This window comes from Parasteatoda tepidariorum, chromosome 4 (genome assembly GCF_982258835.1).
Source record: "Parasteatoda tepidariorum strain Cologne lab strain chromosome 4, Ptep-v5.0, whole genome shotgun sequence".
Classification (NCBI taxonomy): Eukaryota; Metazoa; Arthropoda; class Arachnida; order Araneae; family Theridiidae; genus Parasteatoda; species Parasteatoda tepidariorum.
In genome coordinates this window covers 97,125,168-97,139,997 of record NC_141758.1, presented here as the reverse complement: position 1 = coordinate 97,139,997, position 14,830 = coordinate 97,125,168, and the positions used below count along the sequence as shown (strand labels likewise).

Below are 14,830 nucleotides of genomic sequence, written 5' to 3'. Positions count from 1 at the left end.
AAATTTTATTAAATGACTTAGCCGTCATATAACATGATCCATTTAGTCAAGAGAATTCTTCTATAAGGGTTAGTGTTCTAGCAATACATCTTTATGAAAATATAAGTATAATTAAGGAGAATGAAATATTTTAATTACTGGAATAGAATACCATCAAAAAATACTTCATTAAAAAACATACTTCTAGTCACCTGTGGCAACCCTGCAGGCATCTTGTGTTAAATTTAAGGAACAAGAAAGAACAAACATTCTTTACAAAATTTGGCCCCATATGTATGATTTTAATGTGGGCCCAACCTAGAAAAAACCAGTTCACTTCGAGCAACATTTCCAAAAACTTCAGTATTATATTTTTGCAGAATTCTAAACCCTTATCAATGAAAAAGAGGTGGCCTAGCTTGGAAATGGCCCACAAATCTATTTTGATGATGTGCAATAAATTGCCGGCTCTCAGGAACATCATAAATTATTTGGGGATTTGAAACTTTGCAGTAAAACAAATAAGTTTACCCATGAAAAGACAAAATAATCTCCAGTGCACCAGGCAAGAATCGTAGTCTTTTGCCTGAACAAAGCTAATACATACCTTACCAAACAACATGAAGGAAAAAAAATCTGGATAACAGGCAAATTCTAGTTTGTAGCAAGTCTTGAAAATTGTCCGAGAAAATTTAGGATGTGGAGCTTGAGGCATACATTTAGTCTTTTCAAGAAAAAACACGTGTAAGTTTACATACTCGAAATGTGAATTATGTACTACATATGTTCATTATTTCAGATATTAATAGGCATTTAATTCAAAGATAGTTGAGATAAAAAGATTGATCAGAATAAAAATAAGCCCAACAGTTTAGTACTAAAAAAAGTTTTGAACTGCTTTCTAAAAATGAGGATTGTTTCTTTATGTATTGGTAATTCTTATTTAAATATTTAAGCAAGTAAGCAGTAACATGCACAAAGATTTTAATTCAACAGTAATTCTTTAAAACGTACAAAAACCAAGAGAATTTAGATTTAACTAGTAGACCAAGAGAAACTCGCAATATCCAGTAGAGAAGGCAATGCATCTTACTAGAACCTCCCAGGTAAGATTTTAGGAAACTCAGGGGAAATGTGCTCCGGGCACTAGTTACAAGCCTAGACGAAATCACAAATACTCTTTTTCTTTTATTATAACTGCCTTTTGTGACAACTAAGATTCCTTGAAACTAGAATGCCACAAAAGCTTTTAGAATTTTGTTATGATTTGCCCACCGTAAGAAAAAAAAACACAAGCAATCAATAAGCTAAAGTCTAATGAGGCAACAAGTAAAACAGAAAATAAAGAGACCATCTTTTGTTACACTTTTTATTTCAAAATACTCTCTACGCAGCTGCTTCTTCTTTAACCTTGTCCTTTTTGAGTGGACCCTAAGAAAAAAGAAAGAAAAAATTAAAGACTCACTCCAGCAATTTCATATATGAAATGGTAGCACAAGAAAGAAAACACGATACGTAAACATTGGTAGTTTAAAAAATACTGAACAATCAGTTAAGTGAAAGAAAAAGACTATTCACACCACACAGATTAAAAAAATAAATAATAATGACTGATAAAAACCATATATGTATTTTTACATGAGTAGAGGTATAAACAAGGGTAGAACTGATCAATCGTGAACAATTAAGCATGAGAAAGTTTAGCTCATAAAAATAAACTAAGAAGATCGAGAAATAAAACTGTTTCATGTGTTTATATACATATATATATACACACACAGGGGTAAGACAAAATAATGGAAACACTACTTTATAAATTAAAGAGTCTTCAGGCAATGCAATTTCTCATACTTTTCAATGATGTTTAAAGCTTTAAGAAGTTTGAATTATGAGTGGAAAATGCTTCTGAACACCCTATGCCAAAAAATGTAGCAATAAAAATTTTACATTTTTTGGTCATTATACTCAATACCTGCAAAAAATATTGAAAGAAAGCTTAGATATCTAACAGAAATAAATTTAATTTTTATTACAAAATGTTTGCTTTAAAATCCGAAGGGAAAAAAAAATCTTTGAAAATTGCGCAATACATAAGAAATTAAATAAACCCTTTTAATACTACACAGGTGTGGAAATTGATATATTCCCACATAATTTTGTAGTGAACCATATTTGGGAACCAATGAAAAAAGTTGATTTGAACATCTTAAAATTTCAGATTCTGTACTTATGGTGTATGGTGTCACTTATGGTGTACTTATGGTTATGGTGTACTTATGGTGTCAGTTATTGTAAGATTTTATCATTTAAAAAAAAAATTTAATGCCGACTTATGATCGAAAATATTATTTGCAGAAAATTTATTACTTTTTCTTATTTAAAAAATATATATATATATATATATATATATAAAAACTACCTAGAAAATTGCTAGAAACCATAGCTAGTAGAACAGGAAAATTAAAAAGTGTAAAGGGGGGAAAAAAAGTATAATTTTTAAACATAGGATTTACAGGAAATATAGGATCTCTAGCACCCAAATTACTTCCGCAGAAGTTTTTTGGAGACTTATAAGACAATGTTGAAGTTACTCACCATATAAGTACGCTTTTCAGCAGGTGTTTGGAATCTACCGTGTCCGAATTTAGAGGAAGTGTCAATAAATTTTAAATTAATCTTCTCCATGGCAGCCCTCTTGGTGTGAATGAGTAGAGACTGAAAAACAACAGAAATACTTAATATATAGACAATACTAACAATTGCAACAGCTCTTAATATTTTTAAACTCAAAATGTAAGACCACACTTTAAGTAGCACAAATAAAAGCATATAAGATGTTGTTTACTAAAACAAGAGTGATTGTGAGCCCAATTCAAAAATCCTGAAAATTTCTGGTGTAAAATCATTAATGACACATTTCAAAATATTAATATCTTTATAAATTGATATTTTCAAAACATGAAATTCTAAATAAATTATATGCAGCCTAATTGAAATGAAGAATAAAGTATAAGTTAACTTTCATCTCTAATGACAATTATTCTACCAGAAAAAATACTTACTTTTGAAAGAGATGCCAAGTATCAATTCTAGTTCTAATATTTCTCAATTAAATATACAAGAGTTTTTATACATAAATGTGATCGGCAATCCCTTAAAACTTCTGGACCAGAAGTTTTAAGAAGTTCTTCCAGAAACTTCCGGATCGTGGAAATAAAAAAAAAAAAAAAAAAAAAAAAATTTAAAAAAAATAATAAGGAAGAAAAAAATTTAAAAAAAAATACAGATTTCAACTAATAATAAGCTTTGCACAGACAAAAAAATAAATAAAACCCTCCAGAAAATTGGTATTTTTCTTAACACTTAACCATGGTTAGGAGATTTGTAATATCTGTACACCATTTGCTTAATTTAAAACACATTGGGCAGTTTAACCACACAAGTAAGTGGGCTTAATTTATAACAAACTTACACTAGTTTCTTGAACAGAAGGTGCACTGCAAAATTTAACTTTCATACGAGGCGACGTTAAAGTCAACTAATGTATAAACTCTTTAAATAGAAAAGTTTTACTTTGGAATCTAAAGAAATTTTAAACTAACTACAGACAACCCACCTTAACTCTATTAAATGAAAAATAACAGTGAAATAATCTTTTGTAAAAATGTGTTTCCCTATTAGGTTAATAAAAGTACTGCTTGATTACCTTCCTGAGGGTGATGACTCGCTTCTTAGGCCCCATAATGCACCCTTTCAACATCAGATAATCACAATTTACTTCACCATAATGAGGGAAACCACCCTAGAAGAAAAAAAGTTGTTCAACAAACATGTCATAGATCAAATTTAAATGTAAGAATAAAACAGAATCAAAATAATTTTACAACATTGATTAATATATCTCTGTTCATCTATATATTTGTTTTAACACATCTTATCTAGCAAAAACACGTTAGAATTATGTATATAATAAATCGCTGCTTTTTTCAAAAGTTTCAATAATCTATGTTTTAATTCCAGTTTAGTAGTTTTAATTCCATATGAATTAAAACTACACAATCAGAAATTTTAAATCTATCTAACATTAATAAAAGAAACAAACCTGTAGCAAAAGAGACTGTCAACTATGAAAAATGTCTTTATAACATCACGTATGATTAAAGAAAAAAAGCATAATCTCTATTAAAATTATCTTATAATTTAAAACTATACTTAGGGTACTAAAAACTGTCTATCTTTTTGTAAAGGAGCTTTCAGAAAATTAAGTAACATTAATATTTTATAATTAGGAATTCCGGTATAATAGTTAATAAAAGCAATCGCCACCTAATATATAATTATTAATCTCCAAATTATAAAACATGGGTAAATATTAAACTACATCATAAAGAAATACTACAATAAATTTTAAAAAAAATAATAATAGTTGTTTAAGATTCAATTGAGTGAAAAGTTCAGCAACAGCTATTGGAATAGTATTCCCCAATAAAAACTACTAATAATCGCAGGAAGCGTGATTGCGGCAATTAGAACAAGGGATTGGATTAAAAGCAAAAATAATGCAAGTTTACAAAAATTCAGATTTTTTTAATAAAAATATCTGATTTCCAGATTAGATTTAAAAATTAAGAAAAAATCCGAAAAATTCTGGACTGCTGGCAGCTACGATGAGGTAAAGAAAATAACCTCACCTTTGAACATCAAAATTTAAGCTCTTTTAAAAAACGAAAATAAGCACCTTTAAGCATGCAACGCACCAGGTATAACAATTGATGTAGAGGATTTATTAATAACCCTTATTAAATAAAACTAAAGGAGGAAAGAATACCATTGGCGTAATAGTCTTTTCGGTTAAATCATACTCAGTGGCAGCATTATTTTTTATGACTTTTCCGTCCTTAGTGTGAACACCCTGTGCTATTCTATAGATCTTTTTATTGATTTCAGTCCTATGGTGATAACCTTTCTGTCCAGCTCTCGCAACAGAGAACTGAACTCTACTAGGATGCCAAGCTCCGATACAGGCAACCTTACGCAAACCCTTGTGAGTCTTGCGGGGCAGCTTCTTTGTATGCCACCTACTTGTTACACCTACAAACAATTTAAAAATATTAGTTTTAAAAATAAGTCAAATAGTCTACGGTATATAGTCAATACAATATACAATATATCACTAATAGTTTTAAGTAAAGAACACACTCTTCAGAATAATCAGAAGTAAAAAATTTTTGGTTTTCTTTCCTGCAAAATTTTTTTCTCTCTAAAATTATATTTAAAACATGGGGAGGGGAAAGTAATGCTCATAATTTTTTGGTTCTTATTTGAGAAAAATATTGTCTGAGAATATTGCCCACGATATTAGAATTAAAAATATTATATTTTCATTAAAAAAAACTTATTTAATACATCCAAGTAGTTTTTTTTTAAATACAAAGTTTGTAACCTTAAATTAATAACACATATATTAGTTATTAAGTATCTTGCCGAAAGATACCAGAGAGCTTCACCACAGAAAGCCTAAAAAAATTCTGTCACAGGACCCTCCTAAAATATTTTACTAAACAAAATACATAGCACAGTCATTCCTTGGTAGATCAAGAATCAACCCAAGTCTTCAACAAACCGATATATTTTTACTAATAATAGTCCAGTTTTTATTTTATATTTAAATGATTCTTAGAATTGATTTTAAAATTAGCGAAGAATACTTAAAAAATTTATCGAGGGAGTATCTTGATGTACCGACTTATAATTTAAAATCCTTAGCACAGGCCCTGTATACATATAAATATTATAATTTTGCTAGCAGTTGAAAATGGTTGTGATTAAATGAAAATATTCCATGTTTATTTTAGTTAAAATCTAGAGGATTTAAAACCAGCCCAGAAAATATATATAACTCATTAAAACAGGAGAGATACATACCTTTGAATCCCTTTCCTTTAGTTACTCCAATAACGTCAATCATCTCATCCTGAGCAAATACTTGGCTCAAGGGAACAGGTTTTTCCAAATGCTCACGAGCCCATTTGATCTTTTGATAGATACTTCCACCATTCAATTGGATCTCCATGATGTGGGCCTTCTTTTGACGCTTCCTCATCAATTTCATCTGAAACACACACTCCATTTAATACACAATCAGAGCTCAACCTCAATTTTACAAGGAGTTATGTAGTTTCACGATCTTATATCAAAGTATGCTAAGGTTCAAATGACTCAATGAGTTTTTAAAACTGTTATTTGCCAGCCTCACCCCTTTACTATGAACAATATAGCTATATAAAACTTAAAATAAATAAATCTAAATCACACAAACAAGACACAGCAACAAATCACACAACACGCATCTAAATCACACAAACAAGAATCATGATTTTAGCGAATTCCAAAGTTGTGCAAAATTTAGTCAAACAAAATTAATCAATAATACAAATCTAATTGGTAGAAGAATCGCATATAAACGAACATCTCATTAACAGAATTTGGTGAAAGTTAGAACATTTAAATCTTAGAATCAATGGTCTTCGTTAGAAACATGTTAAATTATTTTTAAATCATGTTAAATTACGAAGTTACAAAAGCAATCCAGTGAATAAAAAAAACATTTAACAATTATCTTATTAGAAACAAAATCAATTTTCATTTACTACAATTTTAACTACTTTCCTTGAAGAATTGGAGCTTACTGTATTCCTTGTTAATTTTTCAGTTTTGTATGAATAAGAGTGAAATATACCATTCTTTCATTTGATGCTGATCTAGACTAGAATGTAAATGTACCAAAACTATTGTAAGATAATAAAACAGCAAGTAATTTATTGGAAATATCCATGTTCATAATAAGCAGGAGTGCAGAAAATTCTCAGAGCCTAATATTTCCAATTACAGGGTGGCCACAGAAAAAAACGAACAAAACAAAATTGTTTCTTTCAGTAGCTTAAAGCATGAAAATAGTTGCCAAAAACTATTAAAATAGTTGACAAAATAACAAAATCAAGACTAAAATTTTATTAAATGATTTAATTATCATATACCACTATCCATTTAGTCAAGTTGGTGGCAAATATGATAATTTCTATATAAAAAACTTAGTATATTTGCAGAAAATTAAACTCTTAATTACTAGAATTCATTAAAAAAATACTTTTTCATAAAAAAAAAACACTGATTCGAAGAACTTTTCCCTTTTATCAATTATTAACTTAGCAAATATAATTCATGCATAGTAACATCGTATAAAAAATTGTGCAGAATTTTGTTGCAAAAAAAATTTAATTATTTGTATTTTACATTTCTTAAGAAAAGAAATTCAGGGCTGCAGGTTTTCAACCCAATTTATGCTTAAAAAAAAAAAACAATTCTACCAGTGCAGAAAAGTCTTTTTCCTGAAAATAGTTGCATTTTAGTCTTTTGCAGCAACCCTGCAATTAAGTTTTTTTTAAAATCAAAATTTCCCTTCTAAAAAAAAAAAATTCCTTCGATAGTACATAATTCTTGAATAAACGAGTATGTGCATTACAAAATAGAAATTAAAATATTGAAAAAGAAGCAATTTATCTAATTAAATTCAAGGTCTCAATTAATACATAAATTAACATAAGGTTTTAAACAAATTTTACAAAGCAATACATTTTTTAACAAAACATTATATAGGAATATTTTTAGACATAAATTTAAATAAAACTGTACAAACCTGGGTATGGGCAATGATTCTAATAACTTTGCAGTATTTAGCCATCTTCTTGAAATCTTTGTCAATTGCTACTTTACCAGCTTCTTCTGCCCATTTTTTAGAGTATTTTGTGAATGCCTTCTTCTTAGACTTATACCTAAGGAAAAATTTATTTTTCAGAAAAACCTCTTGAAACGAAGGTGTAATTGAAATTTATTAACACACAATTTGTAATAAAATATTTACATAAAAAGAAAATGAGAAATTGATGTTAAATAAAAAATATACATTAAATTGTCGAAAAATATAATTGATACACACAGAAACAAACCTTCCAAAATAGAAAATTGCAGGTGCATAATAAATCAAAGGCAAATTTTCAAACATACGGAAATTCTATTACCAACTGAAAATCTAAGCTGTTCAGGGTGTGTAGCTAGATTTTTCAAGAAAAAATAAGCCCCTATTGAGTACTTTTAGAGCACTAAAAATATTTTTAATCACTTTCCAAAAAAAATTATAATAATAATAACAGTAAAATATATTTTTTTTTAAAGTTCAATTTATAAACATAAAATCAATAACATAAAACATTTCCAAAGACAAAAAAACTAGTTTCAGTTACATATTGCAGAAAATGATTTATTGTAATTTAATTTTTTTTTTTTTTTTTTGTAATTTCGAATGGAAATCGAGACTTAAAAGGAAAAATCTTTTTAAAAGATAGAAACTTTATGCACTTTTTACAAACCCTGAATATAAAAATGCATTTCCAAGAGCTTTTGAAAAACGTAAATAAAAAATAGTTTAAAAAAAAGCACTTCAAAAAACGCTACGCACATTGTTTGTGATTAGTTCAAGACTGAAAATGCATAAAAGCTAATGCAAAAAAAATAGAAATGTTATGAAAATACAGACTAATAATCAAGAGAGACATTGAAAAGTCTCCTTACCAGTTTTTGTAGAATCTTCTTCGACAATCTTCACTGAGATGTTCAGCCCAAACAGTCTTAAAGGCTCTCAATCCCTTGGGTGTCTCAATGTAGCCAACCACTCCGACAACCATCATGGGTGGAGTCTCAAGAATAGTCACCGGCTCAACAACCTCCTTCTTGTTAACCTCTGCAAACAAATACAACATCATAATTGTAGATTTTAATTTAAACTTTCCTTTTCAACCAATGAATTTTGAATGAAATCAAGCAGTGAGGACAAAAAAATCTATATATGATTTTAAGCAGGTCTAGTAAGAGGTAAGACTGGTTAATTTATCTGGGGGGTAACTTTGTGTCATAAGTACCTTAACAATCTCGCTTCTATATTATGGATTACACAAATGCATACATGCATGTTTAAGCATTTGTAAATAATGCATACATGCATTATTTACAAAATCAAGTTTTATTTACTACCATTTTAACTCTTTTCCTAGAAATATTAAAATTAGATTTAAAAACCTGAGATCATTTAAAAAAAAAAAAAAAAAAAAAAAAAAGTAAAATAAATTTTTAACTTTACAAATAAGACTGAAATTTCTAAGAAAAGACTTAATATAATAAACATAAATAGGAAATTTATTTTTAATAATTATACAAAATATTGATAGCAACTTAATAAAACAGTTGAACTGGGGTGCAAAAAATTCTTAAAGCCTAATATTTCCTTATAATGTTTTAATCAAAATCTGACATGTCCGCCAATTTTTTTTTACACAATTTTCAAATAAATGAGCAATTTCGTTAAAAATAGAAGTCAGAATAAGTTGAAATAGTAATAACCTAATAAATTTAAGTTTCCACTCATAAACTCAAACTAATAAATCCACAAGTTAACATATATTGCTTAACAAGGGAAAATGTGCAAATCTATAAACTTTTCAACGAAAATCAAGGTGGTCACATAAAAAGTGGCCAGTGAAACGAAAAAAGTGGTCACCAGAAACTTTCCAGTCTAGCTTTTTACTCTCACAGGACATTATGGAATCCCCAAACATACAATTTAAAATAAAATTGAAGATAATACTCTTCATGAAGTATGAGACTTACTTGAACCAGGTTTGTCTACTTCTCGTACAATATGAGTCATACCAGCCTTGTATCCAATGAAGGCAGTTAAATGTACAGGTTTTGATGGATCATCCTTGGGAAAAGCCTTCACCTTACCACGATGCCTCTTACTTCTTTTCTTAGGAATAAATCCCAAGGATCCATGTCGGGGGGCAGAAAACTTCCGATGAGACTATTAAAAATGAAAAAACAGAATTAATAATGAAAGAACTTAGATTTGAAACTAATATCTATAGAAGCTAATGTTATGTTTTCTCTTTTAGCATCATGTATCGAATGAATGTTATGCTCTTTTAAACAGAGCAATGATTTTGTTAGAACCAGTACTCTTAAGTCTGGGTCCCCCTTTTTTTTCAAGTCTAGAACAGATCAAAATTTAAATATTAATTCCAGTTTTACATAGTTTAATAAATAATTTATGACAGCACGAATTAATTTAGCACGAACTTCACAAAAATTAAAAACAAAACTTTCATATCTGTTTTTTAAAATTCAAAATCTGGTGATATTTTTCTTAATCAATAAAGAAACATTCTTATTCTTTATATATACACAGAGATCAGGGGTCTGTCCAAGCCAAATTTACTATCGTTTAGCAGTACCTTCACAAATTCAACTTTAGGAAAAACGGTAGTTTCACAAAATACCTTTTCCTAATTTTTTTTTTCTATCCCGTAAAAAACTATTAATCCATATTTATGTGTTGATTTTTTAAAACAATTTTTATTTTTCATAAATTATGTCTAAATTTTCACAAATAAGGTACCTCACAGAAAAACCTAGACAGACCCCTGGAGATATTAAATGCTGATTCCATTGTTTAAAATAACTTTAGCTAATAGAAGAAACCATTAATAATGAGAAATGCATAATAATACTTGTACATAAAAAAACTACAAAGGGAAAAATATTTAGATGGCTTTAGAATTATTTTACATAATCAAATATTAAGAAAACTATTTTTAATAAAAAATTCAACAAAAAAATGATAGCAGTTTTAATTGCTAACCAGCAAAAATGTCTAAAACAATTTTTTTTTTTGAGTTACAAATAGAGATCAACTGAGAAAATTAGTAGGGTGACCTGGGGTAATTCCTGATCAAAAAACGCAAACATCTATTTTGTGAAAAAACTATTCAAAATAGAATTTTAATATTTACTGGAAGTTTGAGGCTATATGAGATGAGTCCAATGCCACCTTCTTTTGTTTGAAAATCTAATTAGAATTTAAAAGATTTTAAGTTTTTAGTGATCAGGAATTACCCCTGGCCTTGATCATTTCTGGGGTAATTACTGATCACCAGTTTTTATTGTAAAGGGGCTGTTTAAAAATAATTATATAATGGTAATTAACAAATAAGACATCAAGATCAAACAAATAAACCAAAAAGATATGTTTAAGCAACTAATAAAATGATTTATTTAAAAGCAAGAAGAACGATTAACACTTTAAATTTTCAAAAATCTTTGCATCGTGCCATACATTTTAGACAATCAGCCAACTCATTCTCATGTTCTTCTGAAATATAAGAGAGTTCCCACATGGGTTACTTTTGCTGGATTTTTTAACTTCATTAAGGGAAAGTGTAAAGTTAAGTAAGGTATGTCAACAGCTCTGGCAGCAGCTCTCACACTGAAATTTTCATTTTCAATCATTCAAAGAAATTCACTAATTTTGTTTTAGAGAAGCTTAGTATCCTTTTTAGGCTTATAATTTCTCACCATATTTATACTAGGCTAATTTATAAACTTAAAAATTATTCTAACAATTATGCTAGGCTAATTTATAAGCTTAAAAATTATTCTAACAATGTACACACATAAAATTAAGATAGAAGCAAGGTAAAACAAATCAGAAATGGTGCAAATCAGAATACAGTCTTGTATACAGTTAAAAACAAATTTTGTTATGACAGTTAAAATATATTTTATAGTTGTTCCACCTAATAAATATAAACTGTTATTTAAGAAAAGACAATTAGGTATTTATAAGCTATTTTATATACTATTTATAAGAAGAAATGACAATAATCAGGAATTACCCCAGTGATCAATAATTATTCCATCTGTAGGGGGCAACATTTGATATAGATTCCTATAATCAATTATAATGTTCAGTGTTTTCACTACAGCGCGAGAACGCGAGAATCTCGCATATTTTTTTCTTTTCTCGCATTAAAAAATTATTACTGCGAGAAATTCGCGCATTCTATAAATCAATTTCAAAATTCGCAAATTTCTCGCATTTTGGAAGAAGCTTCGAATTACGCCATTTAGAATAAAATTCGTTTCACTTTTCTTCCTGGATCAACATTTGCTCCGTTATCTAGCTTCCCTATTTACCAGTATTGTTCAGAACCTTTTCGAACAACAGAACACAACCGAACCACGGAACCCCTTTCAGAACACATTTCTCTGCAACCACGTGTTTACCGTAGGTAAGGTTTTTTTCATGTAAGACGTTCAAATTTTTTTTTTGCACTAATGTAAGATGGACAAATACATAGTAAAGGCAAAATCTTCTATGATGATGCACCAAAAATATTCAATGCTTAAAAAAATAGAAGACGTTAAAAATTTAGTATAATAAAAGAGTTGATTTTTTTTTCAAGTCTATTTGTGTTTTTTTAGTTTTTAGAAATCTCACTTAACTTTCTGAAATCTCACCCTGTTTTTGAGAAAGGGTGAGAAATTCTCACCCATTTTTTTTCTATGATGAAAACACTGATGTTTACAGTAGATGTGAAACAATTAAACAAAAGCTTACACTACTTTTATATCAAAGAAAAAGAAAGTGACTCAAATTATTTATTATTAAGAGAAGGAGGGGGATCTTTGCAGAAATGTGCACATTTTGAAACCCATCTTTGAAATGGAAAATACAGAAAGCAGTTTAAAAGATACTTATTTTGTTAGATTAAACAAAAAATTATTAATAAGTAAATGTAGTTATACTCTAGTAAAGTGTACAAGCATTCTTGTCCATGTCTTAAATTTTAAAAAAAAAATAATTTTTTTAAAATAAAACTTAGGTGATCATTATTTACCCCACAAACATAGTGATCATGAATTACCCCGGGTCACCCTATCTATTACACAGCAAAAATTTTATTTGCTGCCCGGCCATGTATCACAATATTTATGCAAAGTAGTATACAACCACGAAAAACTATGATTATATTGAAAATAATTGTATATTGTTACATACTTTTTTATTCATGTTTATCTTTTGTTTTATTCATGGTTATCTTTTTTATTCATGTATTTGCATGAAGTGGTGGAAAAAAAACTTGAAAACCTCCCACAGTTAACTCAATGGTAAGAGATCCACATTGGTGGGAAATAGTACCCATTGAGCTTACAAGTAAGAAACACTTCCTAGTAAAATTTCATCTTCTAAGGCCAATTAACGCAGTGGCAGAAACATGGTGACCCTCCTTTAAGTTTCTAAAAGATATATATTTTCCTGCAGAATTATATTTAAGAACCCCTTTTTCCACGTTGGAAAGGAATGAAAAGCTATCGTACATTTTACAATTATTTTAAATTTGGTTGAAATAAAATTAATCCAATATTCTTAATATATGTCACATGAATAATTTATATAAAGCATTTGAGTTTTCACTATTGTTCACAACATCAGCAGATTCCATCATAAATGTATGTGCAGAATTTTAATAATTTCTTTGGCAATTATTGCTACAAATTTTCACTTTTTTTATTGATATTCTTATAATTATTTGTAGATAAACAGATATTAAAGAATGCTAAGTTTGGATTGCGGATTCAAGAAACCCCTGTTTGGCATGTTCTGTGTCAGCCGATTATATCAAATCATACGGTGCTATATGCATTCTTTCGACTAATCCTGAAGTGCTGCGGTTTTGAAGCGCCATTGTTCATAATACATTAGTAGGACTTGCTAATTTTGAATGGGACAAGTGTTATTAATTTATCAATATGAAATTAGAATTAAATGAGGTTGTGGTATTAGATGATGAAATCAGCACAGCAAAAGCAGTTGGAAAGAAAAGAATACATCAAACATTAGGTGCATACTGAAAACAAATCTGTTTAAAGTAAGCACAGTAGTAAATATTTTAGTGCTAAGAAGCTATTATGATGGAAAGTTTGAATAGGAGATATTCTCGTATCACAATATGAAATGTCTACTACAACCGCCACGATGTAAAATGGATTATAATCTTGCAAATTTTTAAAAGAAAATGTACACGTTTGCCCGAGGGTGGCCACGAGTTATAACCTTCATTCCTCATAATCCTCTATTATGATATTTTAATAAGTTTCTTGCAGACCGTTGCCAAAGTTTGCGAATATTTTGCATACAGAAATCATTTTGAATAGGAAGATGGCACACTAAAACTACTGAAACCGGAAAATGTGAATCAATTGATTAATCGGTGCTAACATAAATATTTCTAATAAATACTAATAACGTTACACATCGATCATGAAATTCAGAAATATATATCAACACTAACAAAAATAAATTTCTTAACTTAATTATTGATAATTTTATCAACGATTCAAGCTTAGTCATATACAAGATAGTTATACTAAAAAACACGCTCATGTAAATCAGTGCTTTTATTAAGTAACACAACAAATAAAAATGCTAAAAAAAACTTAATACCAATAATAGAAAATTAATAAAAATGTGGAAGAAAATGTTAACGTAGCTATCACGATTCTTAAGTATGTACAGCTATAAAGAAGTTTAAAATAAAATACCCAAGGATAAAAAACGGAAATCGGCAAAATATTGAAAAAAGCATTCAATTTTTAAAAAGTCTGAGTATAAATTATCAGTATAATTAAGGTAATAAATGCGATTTAATGTGATTGTACTCACCATTGCTTGCTTGTTCCTAATTTAGAGCAATGCCATAAACATAAGACCCGTAGAGATGGCAAAGAATATTATAAAAGCACTTCAGTTCACTTCAGGAGGAGTTCTTGGGAAAGAGCTTATAGCTTTGTTAGAGAAATAAGGCACCATTATTGGACCGTTCTCTTTAAATGAAATTCACGCAATTTGGGGAATGAGATTTTTGCGGTGATGACACGAGGCAACTTGGTTTGGTGATTT

At 28.8% G+C, this 14,830-nt stretch overlaps 1 protein-coding gene across 1 annotated transcript; it reads right to left on the bottom strand.

The window, feature by feature from the left end:
* Positions 1-1,334: 1,334 nt before the first annotated feature.
* RpL3 (ribosomal protein L3) lies at positions 1,335-14,628 on the bottom strand. Its single transcript, XM_016068625.4, has 9 exons — positions 14,594-14,628; positions 9,700-9,892; positions 8,608-8,776; positions 7,676-7,811; positions 5,905-6,091; positions 4,808-5,070; positions 3,686-3,781; positions 2,575-2,694; positions 1,335-1,410 (listed from the first exon to the last, which is right to left on the bottom strand). The coding sequence occupies exons 1-9, from the start codon at positions 14,594-14,596 to the stop codon at positions 1,366-1,368; spliced, it is 1,212 nt and encodes a 403-aa protein (XP_015924111.1). The 5' UTR covers positions 14,597-14,628; the 3' UTR covers positions 1,335-1,365.
* Between the last annotated feature and the right edge of the window lie 202 nt (positions 14,629-14,830).